The sequence below is a fragment of the Leishmania panamensis genome, assembly GCF_000755165.1.
Source record: "Leishmania panamensis strain MHOM/PA/94/PSC-1 chromosome 16 sequence".
In the NCBI taxonomy this organism is placed as follows: domain Eukaryota; phylum Euglenozoa; class Kinetoplastea; order Trypanosomatida; family Trypanosomatidae; genus Leishmania; species Leishmania panamensis.
Window position 1 is genome coordinate 278,805 of NC_025861.1, and position 17,753 is coordinate 296,557.

The following is a 17,753-nucleotide window of genomic DNA, read 5'->3' on the forward strand; positions in this document are numbered from 1 at the left end:
CGCTTTGCTGCGTGGTCTGCAGAACGCGTGGTGCGCGGCGCTGGCATCTTCTTTCCTCTTTCGCCTCTGGCGCTATGGTCGCCAGACTGCTGACAATCTACTAGCGTGGGTGCACGTAGTGCGAGAGACGCTACTATAACAGCAGAAGAGCGTGGAAGCACGACATCGTCTGCGTGTGCTATGGGATGCGAAACAAGCTCGTGTCCTCATGGCTTTCATAGATCACCGTCCTCGGCCACATCTGGGGATAAATACCGGCGCTGTCGTTGCTGAAGGTGGCCTGTGTCATCTCCGTTCACGTCGCCACCACTACCGTGACCGCTGTCAGTCAGTAAACCCCAGTCCGCCAGCTGCTCGTGGACTGCAGCCATGAGCGACATCGGTGAAGTCCCAGGTGGGACATCCTGCCCCAGCTCCCAGATCATTATCCCAGACAAGTTAGCAGCGCGTGCCAGTCGCATCTTGCGCTTCACATCGTTGTAGCCAGTGAAGCTGTACCCGCCGTAGTTGTTCAAAGCCCGCAGCTCTGCTCCCCCCTCAACCCATGCTGGGTGTTTCTTGCGAGCCCATTGCTGGATTGAGCGCCAGAGGCGATCGTACGTCTCGGGCTGCCGTCGCCTATCTTCTCGATGACGACCATAGAAGGGGATTCCAAGGGTAAGCTTGCGGCGGTGGTCCTGCTCTGTGCGCAGCTCCTGGCGCGTCTGCCCAGAACGCTTGTTGTAGGTAGCCTCGCTAAAGAGCCCAATCATCTCCTCACTGAGCACCGAGGCAGCGTACTCGACCGAGCTGTGTGGCTCGGTCCCGAGAATATGGTCATATGCCATCCAGTGCACGTAGTCGAGCGAGTGAAGCACTCGAGCGGACTGCAGTACAGCTGCAATAGACGAATGGGGATGGAGGGCCATGGACAAGACGGCGCGCCGCACTCGGGTGCGGTGGTGCCGCTCACCGATCAGTCCAGCTGCGTGTTCTCTTCCTACAGCGGGAGCATAGCCCAGGGTAGACCGGAGCTCCAGTAGGAAGCGGCCAAAGTTCAACCACTCAGTCATTGTCTGCGGATACTCCCAGTTGAAGTCGATACCGTCGAGCTCTCGCGTCAGCAGCACCGCATTCACCTCCTCAATAAACGATAGCCGCCGCACCGGGTCCCCGACGAGGTCCGAAAACCCGGAGCTGCGGCCACCACCACCAATGCAGAGCATCAGCTTCGCACCGTGCAGGTCTGCCAGCCGGCGGATGCGGGCCCACTCGCCGTCTGACGGCAGGCGGTCATCTACGTGGGTGAGACGCAAGGTAGCTGGATCAACCTCGGCACTGAAAAAGATGAGATGGGTGAGCCCTGATTTGAAGAAGGCCTCGTAGTTGAACCAGCTCTGGCGGTACTCGGGCAAGTACCCAAAGACAGCAAAGGGCAAAGGAGAAGCCGTAGTAATTGAGGCGTTTTGGCTGCTGCTGCTGCTGGCGGCGCTATCACGTACGGCTGCAGACGCAGCAGCGGCTACCGTCGTGCTCAGTGGTGCACCCAGACAGCTCAAGTGAAGCACTACTGCGAGACACAACGCCAGTACAAGTGCTCGCCTCGGCTCCATCCGCTCGAGAGGCGCCACAGAAGGGCGGCGCTGATGCAAGTCCCTGAGGGGTGGGGACCGTAAAGGGCCACAAAAAAATGCATGAATAGGCGTCGGTGAAGACGTGCTTGCCTTGGCGTCTGTGTGTGTGTGCGTGTGCGGGTGTGTGTGCGTAGTCTCTTGGGCCCAAGGTGGCAGTGCGAAAGGGGGAGTTTGCACAGAGAGAAGGGAAGAGGCCCCCCGCCCTCTCTCCTCGTAGTCGTGTATGATGAATGAGGGTGAGAGAGGCGCAAAGGCACGGCGATTCCCAATCATAGGCAGCGCGCAGCGGGCGAAGCAACAGAGCGAGAGACAAACAAACGAGGCGAGCACGCGAGGCTCCCCCCCCCTCCTCCTCGTTTACGCTCACAGGGGGCAGTCACGTAGACCCATGGATCGCTACCCATACAGATTGAACGAGCGAAAAGAAAGAGAAAAATACACACGGGCGATGTAGAAGACTGAGACAACGAGGCCTCGAGCTCGTGCGTGTGTGCACGTGTACGTGACACTTCTGTTTTGATCATTTCTCTCCTCTTGTGTGGTACACAACGCGGTGATAAGTAGGAAATCATGGTTCGCGCTTGAACGTTGCGGGTGTGCGCACCTGCAATAGCTGCTGATGACGGCAATCAGTGAGTCCTCGCCTCCGAATACGTCCCCAGCGCAACCCCAAAGGGTGAGAGAAGGACGAGGAGCCTTACCCTTCCTTGCCGCTCTTCAGGCAGCCGTCGACGCTGCAACAACAACTTCAACCACCATCACCAGCTTCAGCGCTACCGTAATAATAATGCAAGCAATAGCCTCCCAAATCACCCCGGCACCGCCTGTCCTCTCGCTCCGCAAGCACGCATGGAGAGGGGAGCGAGAGGTTCAAAGTCAGCGCACATGGGCGTGACCAGCCCCCCTTCCCTCCCTGCGGCGCATACTTTTGCAGAAGCGGCAGCGTCAGTCGGCGTTTTCGGCAAGGATAAGCAAAGAAAGGGTGACAGAGAACCGCACCCACAAGAAGTGGGTGGGCTATATGCCTAGCCGCTTCTCGTGGGCTTTTCTGGGTCAATCCCTTCCTCCTCCTAAGCACCTCCCCCTGTCTTACTTTTCTGCCTCCAGCCACTTATCAAGCAAGGAAGATGCGCATTTCTGGACTGCTGCCAAGCATCTTTGTCGCTCCTGTCCGCTTCGCAGACCTCTCGCTAGCACTACAACGACGACACGTAGCTCAAGCCGATGGTGGTCCACATCACCATTGACATGATGCACAGGATGTACTGCAAGAAGAGCATCTTCGCCCATGGATACATCATGAACTGGTATGCGTTGAACAGCAGAGTGCTGTTGATCGCAGTCGGCGCCGCCAGCTCAACCATGAGCACCATGATGAGCGTCTTGTCCAGCGTGCCCCGACCACCGAAGAGAAACGGCATTGTCTTGATGAGAAAGACAAGGAGGAAGAAGCTCAACGTCGGGGAGATGAGCATGCGAAAGATGATGATGCCCCACACAAACGTAGGCCGGATGCCTCGAAGCGACAGGGTGCGTCGCACGCCGCCCATGAAGGTGCGCTTCTTCTTGGCGCCAACGCCCTCCCCGCCACCTTCCTCGTCACCGTACTCGGTCATCGGCGCCACAGAGGCGGCATTGGCGTGACTGGCCATCGTCGACGCAGGCAGAGGCCCACCCTGCATCAGCATATGCAAGGAGGACCTGTGCATGTCGAACTCTATGTCGATATGCTGTTCGTCATACCACCTGGCGTACGTAGCATCCTCGCCAAGCAGCCGCCAGACTTCGGGATGCAACGGGTACTCGGTGTTCTGCTCGGCATGGCGGAGGCGCACCTGCGTCAGCTTACTCAACTCTGACTCGCTGGTCGAGGAGGAGCCGACAAGGTTTGCGCCGAGCAGCAGCAGTGACGCCGGAATCGAGCCCTCGCCAATAAGCGCGATGGCGTCCATCACCATCTCCAGTGGCCCGCCCGCAAACAGCCGGCGTACGGGGGGAATGATGCCAATTACGATGCCCAGCACTGTGGCGAGGAAGGGCGGGCTCGTCATGGCCTTCTTGATGAGCCCCCAGGTGCCGCGTCCGAGATGTTGGACCTTCTCGGAGATTGACTTCTTCTTGAGCGCTTTTATCTCGCTCTCGTACTTGACGCGAATGAAGCCGGCGGCGGCCCAGTCGTACGGCAGCTGCACCGCTGACGCCATCGTGTACGCGCACTCAGCAGCCATGAGGTCCGCAGGAGTGGGTGTGCCAGGAGTATTGGATATCACCTCAGCTCCAGCACGATTACCGCCTGCGCGGGTAAGCTTTCGATCCGTCTGTGTAAAGGAGTTCTGAAGCGGCGTGATCGGGTCGAGAGTGTACGTGGCGGAGTCCGCACGGACGCTTACTCGAGTATCGCGAGCATCCCTGGTGGCCTCGTCACCAGCCTCCAGCGCACTTGTGTTGTCACTGCACTCAATGCTGCCAGAAGCCGCCGCCGAGGCAGCGAGAGGCTGGATGAATCGTGTGCATTGAGGCTCGAGACTGCTGGTCTGCCTCGTCCCGGTCGCCCTGCCATCGACTCTAACGTCCTCCGCAGAGTCCTCATCGTTCTCCGGCACATATTTGACGGGCAGTGAGAGTGTCTGCGTCGTGGCATCGCATCGGGACATCATCCGCTTGTGCTTCTGCAGAATTTCGCGGATCAGCCTCTGCTTCGTGACAGACTTCTGGCCCGCCTCTACAAATATCGGGCAAGCAGACCACAAGTACAGCAAGTAGCTGATGCTAAACACAAAAATGTACGCAGCGGTGTGCTCCTTGTCAATGTAAGGGACAGAGCTCGCGATGTTCAGCATGAGCGACAGAGGCAATGTGACACCGTTCTGAGTAGAGCAAGCGACCCATGAGGCGTAGTTGTACCCGCCGTAGTCCTCCTGCCGCTCATCCGTCACCTCCAGCGCATTCACAATCTCACTTTCATTGACGCCAGCCTCTCGAAAGTGCTCGCTCAGCACTACGGCCACGTACGGGACCCTCTTCTTCTTCTTCTTGCTACCAGGATGCGTAGTAGCAGACGACGAGAGCGGTCCCCCGTGATGGTCGGCACCTTCAGCCGTCACGCGATCATACAGGAGGTCGAGCCGCACATCCTTGCGCAGATCCGGGGGAATACCCGAGTACTTGGGGTTCGGCCGGAAGAACACAAGGCCGAAAAGTACGCCCCACAAAAGCCCACACGCAATCGAGAAAAGAGAAAACAAAATGAGGATGCTACACCGAAAAAGCACATCGAGGTCGATAGACTTGGCGGTGTTCGACACGGTGAGGGACGTGAGGAGGATCGTGGAGATCAGGTAGGCAAAGTCGCGCAGCGTCTTCGCGCTGTGCGGGATCAAGCTTGTCGTGAACACGCCTACTAGCACCGCCACAATCACCTTGCTGACGGCGATGAATGTCACACCTAAAAGGTTCATCGCTGCTGTGAACCGCTTTATTGGGTTTTGGGGGAAAAAAGAAAGGAAAAAGCGTTTTCTCAAGTACACGCCAACGTGTGCGGGCGTGTGTATGTGTGGGCGGACGAGCGAGCGAGCTGCGCGCTCCCCTTTGGGGAAGTATTCCTGTTCGTCCTCTTCCTCGGACTTGCTGTCCACTCGATAAGGGCCTTTGGCGGGTCTGGTGAACGGTAGAAGTGAAAAGACACGAAGGTAAAACGCTGAGCGATGCAGAAGGCGAAGAAAGGAGCGCGGAGAGCACAGACAAAATAAACAAGCAGAGTGAGTCAGCGGAGCTGGGCAGGGGGGGGTGCTACACCGATAACGTGCACACCAAAATACCCAAAGCGCGCGTGTTCGCGTGGCTTAACTACACCCGTGACAGTTTAGCCACCTCCTCCCCGCGGACAAAAGGAGAAGGTGGAGGGAGTGAGGAAGAAAGCAGACAGGCCGTTTAAAGCGCGAGGACACGCAACTTCCTCGATGAACGCCTGTCCGTGGCACGTGCCGAGAAAATGCCACACGGCTACCGGTGGGGTATGGGAGAAGGTGTGTTCTGGCCTCTCACGTGTTGGCTAGCACGGGGAGAGAGTACCTGCGCTGCCACCCGCAACAGAGATCAAGTGTGCTCACCAGGAAGAGCGACAAAGACTTGTGCAAACACGTCTTGCTGCACCAGGGGTTAGATAGGCAGCGGAGGAACCAGCCGAAGAGGGAGATGCACGGCTGCGAGGGAGGGGAGGGGAAGCTCTGGTGACCACATCAGAGGCGCTAAACAAAAAAAAAGGATTGAAAGAGATAAAGTGGCGAGATGTGGAAATGAGTAAGTCGGGTTCATATTTTTTTTTGGGGGGGGGGGGCGGTGCAACGACGTCCACACCAACAAGGAGAAGGCAGTAGGGAATGAGGAAGAGGAGTAGTTCACAGCGTTGAGGTGACAAAGCTGAAGTGCTAGGGTGACGTTACGCGCTTGTTCTGAGGGAATTGTCAAAGCCTCAGGTGCAAGAGAGTGTATCGGTGCACCAGCGCGACTGTAAGAATAAAAACACGAGAAAGAGTGAAAAAAGCCTGCGGGCCAGCGTGGTAGGGAGAGTCACACTGATGGCTACACACTGCCGCATGATATCGGCAAGTAACACTCGACTCTTCCTTCCTGCTCGCCCCTCGCCCCAAACTCAGAGTCAAACCCAAACCTCTACGCGAGGGGCTCACTCTCGCCATTGCTCTCGCGGTCCCTCTTTCCTTCTGACCCATGTGCGTGGGTGACTGAATGGCAACTGCCACCAATCGCGTGTCCATCAAAGACACGCACACAACTCCTCTTCCACATCCTCCTTTGTTTTCCATCGTAGAGTCGCAAGACACAGCACCGAGAGAGCAAAAATGGGAACCCGGAAGACACACGCACGCGCGCACACACACACACATCGGCGCCTCTTCACTCGCCATTGAGATCGCTGCGTTGGCTCGGCGACAGCGCTGTCCCGGTTAAGCGGCGCAACCACGCGCCCCAGCCTTGACTACGGCGCTGGCGCAGTACCGCCTCCTGCACATCCTGGTGCCTCGCAGCAAGGATTGCGGGGTGACCTGCCGGCAAGTACGCCTCCATCCCGTACGCCTGTTCCGGGTTAAGAACGCTAAAGTTGCCCGCGCTCACCTCACGCGTGATGTCGAACTGCACCCGGTCAGCCCCGTAGTGCCGAATGTGCTCCCGAAGCACATCCTGAAACTCCTCCACCTTAGCGATGCTGCCGATTCTTGCCTTGCCGCGCGCGGCGGTGTCCTGGAACGTCAGGAGGATCGAGCAGGGCGACGTCACACAGTGCACCAGCACTACCGGCCGCCCTGTAAACCCCATGCGCCAGTTCTGCACCATGTTGAAGACAAACTCAGCATCCTTGTTGGGGAGAGTGACGGCGATGCACCCGTTGTCGCTCATGATGCGGCGGATGTTACTGATGAACTCCAGGCGACCGTACTGCGTGCTCAGCCGCCCCGCACCGTCTATCGCGTCAATCAACACCAGCTCGTATGGCTTGACCCCGGCGACGGTCGTGTTACCGTGGGCTCGCATGGCCACCTGGCGCCGCACGTACTCGACAGGATCATCGATGTGCACTGTGAGGTTGCTCGACTCCTGAAAACCCAGAAACCGCCTGCATAACCGCACCAGTGTGCCATCCCGCTCTACCACATGAACGTTAAAGTTCGGGTAGCACGTGCTTAGCCACCGTGGCAGCTCGCCCGAGTGCATGCCGAGTACCAGGGTTTCGACGGGTACCTGTTTCACAAAGGAGAAGCGCCGCGGTAACAGCGTTTGGGTGGCGTCGCGCAGGATGTGTACAGGCCCGAGGGTCAGCATGAGCTTGCGTGCGTACTCCTCCTCGAGGTGGCCAGCGTAAGGGACACAGTTGTTCTGTGTCGTCACAGCTTTGCACTTGATAATGCCGTGTATCACCTCCTCGCCTTGGCCGGGCATAAATTGGAGGTAGTCCGTGGTTGAAGCGGCCTTCCCTGCCTCCGCTGTGGTCAGGGGAGAGTCAGAAGCAGCAGCAGCAGCAGCAGGAGCCTCGGCCACCTTGTCTGACCTCACCATAAGCTTCTGGCTCGAGTCGCTGCGGCTGCTGCTCGTCTGCTTTGACCCGGTCAGCGAGGAGACTTGATGCCCTGTCGAAGAGGCTACAGCTGACCCCCCTTGGGCCGGGACGTAGTGCACGCTGCGGTAGTAAACGTCGTCACGTAGCTTGGGGGAGAACTCAGAGAGCTCGAGGCAGACAATGTCCACCTCACCAGAGGGATTCGTCGCAGACGGTTGCTCGTGCAACTCGCTCATCTCGCTGAAGAGCAGCTGGGGGCGGCGCATTGCTTCCTCCATCCTTTCGTTCGCCAGCTGCGGCAGGAACAAGTTGCTTGCAATGTCCTCCACATCATCTCCACGGCTGCCAGTAGTGGAGACGCCGGCTTCGTCTGGGTTGGCAAGGCCCCAGAACACGTTGTGCGACGCCTCAAATGGTACGCGCTGAACCGGGAGACGCTGCGCCAAGTGTTCCTGACGTGGCCGGACGTAGTGCTCCATCACTCGCCATGCTAAGTATGAGAAGAAGACGCCGGAGGCGACTAGCACGTACGGGGAGGCAAACCCCTTGTCCAGCTGCGCAAAGAAAAACTTGGAGGCGCGGTTGATGTACGGCCTCCTCGGGCTCTGCCCTACGAGAAACTGACCCGACAGCGGTGGCATGTGCAACAACTGACTCGCGCGCGGCTGCGTGTCTGTCTGGGTGGGATTGGGGGATGGGGGGATGGGGGGTGTCTCTGCTTGCTTCTCAGGCGCCGTGTTTCGCCCTCCTGCGAAAGAGAGGGCGGAGAGGAGGATAGGGTGGTGCAAGCGCAGCTGGAGCACAAAAGGAAAAAGGAAGAGCGCCCGCAACACACCGCCGCGGCATGGTCATCAGAAGACACACGCAGACCCCCTTAGCGTCCGCACCGGGCCCAGTGGCAAAGGTGCACTTGAAAGAAGTACCGGGCAGGAGGGAGAGGAAAGGGAGTAAATCGAGGAAACAGTGCAGTTTCCGAACGAGGAGAGAAGAGTGAGGGAGTGTTTGACTTGCTGAGAGTGTTTGGCGGGAGAGGGGTCGGCACGGCCAGCGGTGGCCTAGGACAGGTGGGCATGGGAATCAGCGAAGCACTCCCCTTAAGCGGGCAAGGAGAGCCATTGCCTGTGTGTGCGTGCGGGTGTGGGTGTGTGGATATGGAAAAGATGGAGGTGCGGCATTTTTAGCGGAGCGCCTCACTGCCTGGCGGTGATGGCAGACAACAGTCGTAGATGACCGTGCGAGCGAGGCTCGTGAAGCCGATGCCGAAGAGCAGCGTGCGCTTCACCTCCGGGTGCGTGTGACCGGGATGCACACGACATACATGTGACACCCTACTCACACGCACACACACGATAGAGGGTGCGCAACTTCATACAGGAGAGTCGAGCCTGCATCACGCAATCCATCACCGTCTCCCACCACCACAGACACACACGTAGTCTCTCGCCTCATCGCCTCAGAGAAAATACAAAGTTTGTTTGCGCGGATGCTTTGCTGCAGCAGTCCTCGGAGAGTTCGGCGTGCAGCTCTCGACACGCCTCGCAACGTGTACTACGCAGCTCGTGCGCTTCAGCAACACGCATCACCCAGCTTTTGCCGGCGTGTCTGCCATTCATCTGGGAGTTATGGCCACGGCAGAACTTCGGGAAGTTTGAAAAGGGCATGACATCGTTATTGCAAGCCCTGTCACCCCGACCACTCCTGGAAGAAGTGGAGTGAGAAAGGAGGTGGCCAGGTTGCGCTAACAGCAGAGTCTGTGCACTTGGACTGGTGGGTATGTCTGGGTAACAGCCCATTGGCGAGGCTGCCTCGCGTAGGAGTAACACATAGACAGCGCGGCATAGCAGCTGGATCACCTCTGGGTGCTCGATGCCGAATGAAATCCACTCTCTGTACGCGATGCAGCCATCGCGATCCTTGTCCGCGTGTCGCACGACGTCGTCCCAGGTCCAGTGTAGCTGCTCATCGAGCTCTGCCGTAATGTTCAGGATTGTCGACTGGACAGGTGTGTCACGGACACCCATCGCTGCGTAACTCGAGCGAGGAAGAGCAGCGGCAGAGGTGCAAGTGGAAGTAAAGCGCGAGGCAAGGAGATAGAAGTCCCTCAAGAGGATGTACTGCCGCTGCCCTGCGCCGTCCTCCTGAGGGTCAAGGTGGACCAAAACGTCAAACAAAAAGGCCAGGCGATCGCTGAGTCTAAAGTAGCGGCCTCCGTGGCCTTCCTCGCCGCTTAACAGCAGTGCAGACCAGTCTGGGATCAACTTCGAGAGAGAGGTATAACGTTCGTCGCGCAGCCGTGAAGAGGTCGAATGCCGCCTCAGTGGTGACGGCTTCCGTCCTTGCGCCTCCACAATACTATTGTGCTCTTTGCGGGTAGGCAGGGACGCAGATCGCATGAAGCCAGCGACAGCCTGCCGAGGAGGGGTGAAAGTGGGAGCGGAGAAAAGAGAGGGCGAGTTTGCCTTGTTCATCGATCGAGATGCCGCCCCTGCCACAGGCGAAAGGTCTGACCACGCTGAACCACTGAATGGAACCGTGCGCGAGGGGAACAGGAATGGGAAGCCGTGACCGCGAAACGATACGGAAGACGAGGCAGGCGTTGGGCACAGTCTAGCAGCAAAGCCGTGCGCCACATCACCGCGGCTCTGCGTACTTGCCTGCGTCAGCGAGGGGAAAGCAGATTCGGCACGGTTGAAGCTTCCATCCAAGCCTTGCGCTCTCTGATTAACACGACCTCGAGTACCACTGGCGCCGTCCCAGAGAAGGCGCTGCTGAGGCTCTGGAATGGCGCCTGGGCAATCGGGATCAACCCAGTTCTGTGGAACACCGGCACCGAGAGGCAGACCCCCATGGACCGGCAAGCTCGGCGACGCAGAGTCGCTTACGTGCTCCGTTCCAACAGGAAATACGGAGGACGAGGAGGGGAAGGCGGAGCTTGACCTTTTCCCCTGGGCCGCCGCCACTCTGTAATACTGCAGAAAAAAGAAGCAGTACACCTGCGCCCCCGAGGTGAGCTGAGAGGCGCTGTACAATTCGTCCCACTGGCGGGTAGCTCGGTCCAGGTAGACCAGTGATTCCACCGCATACGAGACCGCCGGCACTGCAGCACGTGACTTGGCGTTAGCGGGAGCTCTGGAGGGCCCGGCGGTGCTAGGGGCATCGTCTCCCGCACCCTGCGTTGCTGCCGCCCCTGGTGAGCGCAACGGTCGGTGATCGCCCCACCCTTGCAGTGGCAGAATCGTCTCCGCAACGGTGCACACTTGCTGAAGAGACGGACGTTGTGGGAAAGTCACCTCGATGTTGCGCTTCACGCCGTTCACGTCGCCTGCGATGCGCAAGATAAACATCGAGGAGAAAGCAGCGGGGTTGCCTCTGGGCTCTCTTGCCCATGCACGTGTGAGCACACCCGCGGCCGTTGCGTACGTATGAGAGGAAAGGCAGACACGCTCAGCCACACACACATACGCACGCGCAGGGGAGAAGAGAGGAGAAAGCGCCCCCTCTGGAAGCGGTACTGAATTGCAACGATGAGGAAGGCCAGAGAGGCATGAGATGCACGCTCCGCGAAGAAGTGGCGATGGAAAGCAGCGTGAGAAAGGGAGGGTGGTAGTCAAAGACGTAAGAAAGTTGAGAGGGGTGTGGGTATGTAAACGCACCTACACACGCTCACAGGCACTATGGCGCCCCTGATGGCACTTGAGTTGTGTGCAGTGCCGCTGAATATGCCTGTGTATTTGCATCCCACACCACTACCAAGCAGCACACAGTAGGGCTCATGGTCAATACCCCCGCAGCACTGCGAAGAGCCTTGTGAGTGGGTGTATAAGCGTGTGCGTGCGCGATGGGAGAAGAGGAGGCAAGCGCGAGAAAGTGCACTCCGCATCGCTACATCCAGGCATCCCCATGTGGTTTCTTTGTTCGTTCCATGTTCATTCCACAGCCACCCACTGACCATACAGCAGGGAGAAGAAAGGAGGCAAGGCAAAATCGCGCGCGCACACACACACACATAGAACGTGATACGAAGCAGTCGATGCACGAGAGAACAGAAGAGACGAACAAGACGGAGAAAAGGAAGCGAGCGAGGAAAGCCGAAACAACGGCAACAACGCACGATGTGCCAAGAGGCGACAGAGGAATGCAAACAACGGGGCCAAAGCGTGGCACGCAGACACACGCACAGAGAGAGAGAGAGAGGGTGGGGCGTGTCCATGAGGAACGCGTCTGAGTGCAGAAGAAAAAAGAACAACAACAACGGAGAGAGCGAACGAAAGCAAAATCAGAACGCACAGCACTGAAAGCTCCGGTCATCCAATAGTCCAGGCATCCACACATCCGCACGCCAACATTCAACCGTCCCCCCATTACTCTTGCCCTCCACTCTCCCCCATACGTCATCGACAGAAGCAATGGGAAAGCACGGAAGCACAACGATTTCGCGCACTCGGCTGTTCATTGAATTCCTCGCCCTCTTCCTTCGCTCACCGCTAGTCATCGTCCACGTCATCTCCGTCGAATGGCATGAAACTCTCCCCGCAGCCGCAGCTGTACTTCTGGTTCGGATTCTTGAAGGTGAACTTCTCCTCAACGTTGGTTACCACATAGTCCATTACCGTGCCAATCACGTAGAAGTGGGCATCAGCATCCACGACGATCTTAATGCCATCCTGCTCCACGACCAAGTCCCCCATCAAGTCGGCCATCTTGCGCGGTGGAGTCGCACCCTTGTCGCCGCGCTTTGCCGAGTCAAAGTAGTAGTTCACCGTGTAGCTGTACCCACTGCAACCACGCCGCCGCACACCAATGCGGATCCCAGAAGGAGCTGCAGCAGAGGCATCGATGGTCAACGGCGACTTGACTGCCGCGGCCGAGTGTGCTGTCGAGTACTGCGCGAGTAGGTGCTTCACACGCCGGAGAGCCTGTGGGGTAAGGGCAAAGGCAGCCTTGTTGCGAAACTGCAGCTGCCTCCTCTGAAGCGGCGAAAGTTTCCTCTGGGGAACCGAGCCGGCGTCCTCTGTGCAAGACGAGCGCGCGCCAAACAGCGGTGACGGCGCTGCCCCTTCGGCATCAGTAGATGAAGGTGCATCGGCCTCGCTAGCAGGAACATTTCGGGCATGGAGTCTGTCCTCCTGATACGACTTTGGCACCGGAGTCGTTCCCCGCCCCTTGTGAGACGATTTGTAGAGCTGCTGAGTCTGCAACGGCATGTTTGACGACGCAGACGCAATCGCGCCGCTGTTAGAGGGACGGCTGGGGTTCACGACTGCGGCGGTGGTCTCGGGGTCAGAGGTCGCCATTGTGTGAAAAAGTTGTTGCTGGCACGACGCGGAGCCTCCTATGCACCCCAACAGGGACGTCTGCATCCGCCCGCCGCTCAGAGAGCACACCCGGCGCTGCATATTGGTGATCTTCCCTTGCGTATGCAGTGCACTGCACACTGTTGCTAAGAAGCTTACTTTTTAGGCCGGCACGTTTCTGCTCAAGAGTGTGCCGCTAAAAGAGGGGGAGTGGTGAGATCGATGATGGTAATGGCGGCAAGCCACGGCGAGTAATATTCGCAGCTTGCGGTGTTAGAGAGACGATGTGTGTATGTGTGTAGACGCTTTTCGCGCTTTTCCGCATTCCCCCATTACTCGCAGAGAGAGAGAGACACAGACAGACAGACAGAGCGAAGCTGCGACCAGTTCGTCGAAAAAGGAAGCGGCCACAATACTGACAGAAAACCAAGCGCCACTGAAGCATCGGGGAGAGGGGGGATGCGCGCAGACAGAGAGGCAGACATTTTTCCTGAGGAGGAAACATCAAAGGAAAGCTAAGAACGATGGGGTCTCGCTCAACGTGTCCATTCCCTCCCAGAGAACAGGAGGCCAAGCTCCTCGGTAGCCCAGGCCTGCCACAGACACATCGTGCGGGTCGAGGCGGCCCTAGATGCGCGCGCCACAGCACTGCGCCGACTCAGTCCTCTGCGCACGGCCTCTGACTCAAAGCTTTGCCCACCCCCGCTCCGCAGGTCTCCTTACAGTCGCGCCCACTGTGCCGGTCGCCACCTGGTGCATCCCTCGGGGTGGCTCAGGCTCCCCGCAACAGTAAGCAGCGAGGCCTGAGTGAGACACGCTCGAGTCATATCGACACCCTGCGTAGCACATGGGTGGCACACACGTGCTCACCGTCACAGCTCGCTCCGCGAGGCAGCGCCATCCAGGACCTGGCCGCCGACATCCGTAGCGATGCATCGCTCTGGCCTCCCTGTGTTATGGGTGCTTGGCCCTGTCACCGTCAGAAGTGGTTCGGCATTGGCAGGGTTGGGGGAGGGGAGGGGCGCGGCATCCCCATATGCAGAGCGTGGGGTCCTGGGCCCTGGAATCCCACGTGCTGAGGTGTTCGGAGGGAAGGGAAGGGAAAGAAAGTGATCTTGGGTGCGGCTAGTGCAAGAAGAAAAGTACCTGAGACGCGAGCACAGTAGGCGTGAGAAGACGGACAACGGGTCTCTGGTGTGCCGGCTTTCGGTCCCCTTTCCTTCCCTCCGAAGGTGGATCACAGCACTGTTGATGCCCACACACACACACATCACTCTTGATGAAGGCGCGGGACTCACTGGAGCACCGCTGTAGTTACTCGAAAAAGAAAATTAGTGCTGATGTGAAGTCAGACGGACACTCGCACGAAGCAGCGATCAATGAGGCCCCTCACTGTCTACCGCTCGCTCTCCAAGGTGTACTCAACGTACTCCTCCAGCGCGGCGTCGGTGCTCTCCAGGGCGAGAAAGCGCAGCAATGTCCACTGATCCACAGACACCGTACGGGCGAACTCAGCAGCGGCCGTGCTTGCAGGGCCAGAGGATGCCATCAGCTCTTCTGCTTGCGCCGTAGTTGTCGTGTTCACGTACAGCTCCGCCCACGCCAAACCGCGCACCACAAGCAGGCGCTCCTGCAGGCTCAGCGAGATTTGCTTTGGATTAGGGGTCCAGAAGCTGCTGTGAAGTGCAGCGTGAAGGACCGAAGACAAACCAAGCACTCCCAAGGCGCATCCTTTGGCGATGTTTGGGAACGCCGACGCGGCGAACACGGGCCATCGCTTGCTGCCCCACCATCGCATCCACGCATCGATGCGATAGGCAACTTCGTCCTCGGGCGCTGCATCCTCGTGGGGTGCTGCTATTACCGGCGTTTGAGCAAATGCCCTCAGCAGCTCGTCAAGCCACGTGGCCCCAGGTGTGGTCTCTGGATAGCTTCCCTCAGCGTTAGCGATGGGAGACAGTGGCAGGCGATAGGCACAATGGAGCGCGGCGAGCCAAGCTTTGTACGCTGCCTCCTCGTCCGAATCCTTCTCAGCGTCGTCGCACCGATGAAACGGCGCAACACACCGCCGGTAGTAGGTCATGCGTGTTGGGGCGGAGACCAACTGAAAAAGCGCCAGCCGAAGCCCGTGCGCAGCTTGCATCAAGGAGCCGTCAGCGTCACCCAAGTACGGAGGCACTACCGGTATGATCCCCTTCTTACAGCCCTCCGACACGGCGGAGATCTGTGGCACAGGCAACAGTGAAGGTCGCAAGGTGAACCCGTACCACATGAGTAGCTCCACGTCTGAGTAAGTACCATAGTGCAGCATCACCTGCTCCCTGAGTGTGCAAGTCGACTGAACGAGCTGAAACTCGTATGTTTGGTAGTTGGCAAGCGGCACCGCGGCCTTGCTGACTCTGGCAGTGCGCAGCCCAGTGCGCCGCCGTTGCTTGTACGGTGCCGAGCTAGCGGCCCCGCTGTGGTTGCTCTTCGACAACAAGACGTTTGTAAGGCACTCCGGGTCTTCGGGGTCGTCTTCTTGCGGATACATCGTCCCGTTCGACTCCAAGGCGTAGTTGAAGTAATCGACAAACGGCATCATCGCCCACGTCTCCTCGGGGAAGTAAAAGCCACGACTCATCAGCGTGTTAAATGCCCACAAAAACTGACCGAGTGTGCACGCGGCGCCATGGCCACGTCCACTAGGGTCTTGTTGGCTCGAAGAAAGCGAAGGTCCACACTTAACAACCTCACCACTTTGAGGCGCCAGTGCGCCATGCCGCTCCCCCTCCGACTCCGACGCCACCTCAACCCCCCTTGGCAGACACCGCAGGCACCGCAGCGCCGCACAGCACTTCACGTAGCGCCGCTGAATTGCCTGCTGCTCGCGCATCACACTCGCTTGAAAGCGGCGCAGTGAGATGTACGACCGGAGCCATTCAGACGACGCGGCGCAGACTGAGCCACGAGCAAGAGGAAATTGAGGTGGCGACACCGTTGTTGCAACCCCAGACAGCACATCCGGCTCATGCGCCGCGCTATCCAGCACTGTGCCGTGATGTGGTGAACAGTGCGGTGAGTCTTCCTGCTCCGGGACAAGCTCGAGAAGGTTATCATACTGCATCGGCAGCGCGTGAATCCACATCCGCATCCACGCGTTCTCGTGCGTGTAGTGCAGTGTAGGTGCCTGCCTTGATCCAGCTTCAGAAGAACAGTCCGCCGTCGCTAGAGCGGAAGGTTCCTCATCTGCACCCCTCCTCAAGAGGCATGCGTGGTGAGACCAGCGACCGTAGAGGGATGCCATGAGGAGCACATAGCACACGATGGTCTCGGTGCTGTCGAGGACCTCCTCCAGCTCCTCCACCTTGGCGTCAATGGCTTGGCGCAGGAGCTGTGAACGCACTCGCGACTCGAACTCGGACCCGGACCACACACGTGAGGCGAACGGAATGGCACGCAGAGCGTCGGTATCCATCCCTACCCCCATAGCCCTGTCATCCCCTTTACTATTACCGCTTGTAGACGCTGTCACCTCTTGACTCTCGCGAAGCTCAAGCGCGACCTCCGCCATTGCCAAGTTAAATCGCGCCTTGCGCACCGTGATTATGGATCGAAAAGGGAAGCGCGCTAAAAGGGTGCCAGCGCCAAGCTTTTCGGTGAGCACCACACCCATACCGCCGCCCATCGACGGCAGCGCACGGACCTGCAGTGCAGAGTGGATAACGGCCCCCTCTGCCTCAAGCAACAGCTGCAGTGCCGATGCCATACTCTCGCTGTCCATGGTGTGAGTCTTTCATAAGCCACCAGCAACGATGCTCAGGCCCCAGATTGAAAGGGAAAGTGAAAAAGAGGTGAGGCAGACGCTGACGTGATGGACGGCGGATGAGGAAAGGCACAGAGGCACACACGCAGCCCCTCGCGGCTTCTGATAGGGGCAGATAGAGAGAGAGATGAGAGAGATGAGAGCAGAGAACAACGGAGAGAGGCCCACAGAGCACAGTAGAAGGAAGGCGTGTAGGTGCAGACGTGCAGCACAAAAAAGGGTAGAGGGAGAAGGAGGGGTGGGTCAGAGAAGTGGAGGTGAGCGACGGTGAAAATGGGTCCAGAAGGGTGGCAAGGAAGAGGACGGAGAGAGAGTACGAGGGGACACACACACACACACACATATGGAAAAGCACCGGGGGGGGGGGGGGCAGCTGTCCCTGGATAAGAAGGCTGTTAGCGTTGAGCAAAACATCCTGCTGAGTGCCAAAGCAATGCAGAGAGAAAAAAAAAAAACATAAAAGGATGGACGGTAGTTGCACGCACCCGTCGGGCCTCAGGCCTCATCTTCCTCAGCGGTCCAGGAAGAGACATGGGGTGTGCCTCATGGCTGCCTAAGTCGGTGTTATGCATGCGACTGGCTTTGCCTAGACTCTTTCTTTCAAACGTTGATACACCCACCCACACACATACACAAGACGAGGAATGAGAGAGGGGGAGAATAAACTGTAGTGAGCTCTTTCTCTCACCTGCTCTGTGCTTCGCCTCACATCCATCGATGCCAACAACATTCCACGCGGGAAAGGGAGGAAAAGATGCAAATGCCAGACGGGAAAGGGGGAGGGGAGACAGGCACACCGAGACAGCGGGTGAGAGAGAAAATCGTGGGAAGGGGAAGCGGCGGGTCTGAAGAAGACCAACGGAAAAAAAGAGAAAAATGCAAAGGAAAAGAAGAGAGATCAACGCCGGTGAGAGCGATGCAGAGAACAGGCCCCACACACACACTCACACATGCACCAACTCAATCCA

General features: G+C 58.3%; 6 protein-coding genes across 6 annotated transcripts, besides 1 other annotated feature; all 6 read right to left on the bottom strand.

The window, feature by feature from the left end:
* Positions 1 to 215: 215 nt before the first annotated feature.
* On the bottom strand, positions 216 to 1,592 carry CHI-1 (chitinase; the record flags this gene model as incomplete). Its single annotated transcript, XM_010699301.1, has 1 exon — positions 216 to 1,592. The coding sequence occupies one exon, from the start codon at positions 1,590 to 1,592 to the stop codon at positions 216 to 218; it is 1,377 nt and encodes a 458-aa protein (XP_010697603.1).
* Positions 1,593 to 2,809: 1,217 nt separating this feature from the next.
* LPMP_160770 (hypothetical protein) lies at positions 2,810 to 5,071 on the bottom strand (the record flags this gene model as incomplete). Its single annotated transcript, XM_010699302.1, has 1 exon — positions 2,810 to 5,071. One exon carries the CDS (start codon positions 5,069 to 5,071, stop codon positions 2,810 to 2,812), a length of 2,262 nt encoding a protein of 753 aa, XP_010697604.1.
* A 1,456-nt stretch (positions 5,072 to 6,527) lies between these two features.
* On the bottom strand, positions 6,528 to 8,327 carry LPMP_160780 (hypothetical protein; the record flags this gene model as incomplete). The annotated part of the gene is made up of 1 exon (XM_010699303.1): positions 6,528 to 8,327. One exon carries the CDS (start codon positions 8,325 to 8,327, stop codon positions 6,528 to 6,530), a length of 1,800 nt encoding a protein of 599 aa, XP_010697605.1.
* An 804-nt stretch (positions 8,328 to 9,131) lies between these two features.
* LPMP_160790 (hypothetical protein) lies at positions 9,132 to 11,030 on the bottom strand (the record flags this gene model as incomplete). The annotated part of the gene is made up of 1 exon (XM_010699304.1): positions 9,132 to 11,030. One exon carries the CDS (start codon positions 11,028 to 11,030, stop codon positions 9,132 to 9,134), a length of 1,899 nt encoding a protein of 632 aa, XP_010697606.1.
* A 1,140-nt stretch (positions 11,031 to 12,170) lies between these two features.
* LPMP_160800 (iron-sulfur cluster assembly protein, putative) lies at positions 12,171 to 12,980 on the bottom strand (the record flags this gene model as incomplete). The annotated part of the gene is made up of 1 exon (XM_010699305.1): positions 12,171 to 12,980. One exon carries the CDS (start codon positions 12,978 to 12,980, stop codon positions 12,171 to 12,173), a length of 810 nt encoding a protein of 269 aa, XP_010697607.1.
* A 536-nt stretch (positions 12,981 to 13,516) lies between these two features.
* Positions 13,517 to 14,066: a repeat region.
* Positions 14,067 to 14,376: 310 nt separating this feature from the next.
* LPMP_160810 (hypothetical protein) lies at positions 14,377 to 16,743 on the bottom strand (the record flags this gene model as incomplete). Its single annotated transcript, XM_010699306.1, has 1 exon — positions 14,377 to 16,743. The coding sequence occupies one exon, from the start codon at positions 16,741 to 16,743 to the stop codon at positions 14,377 to 14,379; it is 2,367 nt and encodes a 788-aa protein (XP_010697608.1).
* Between the last annotated feature and the right edge of the window lie 1,010 nt (positions 16,744 to 17,753).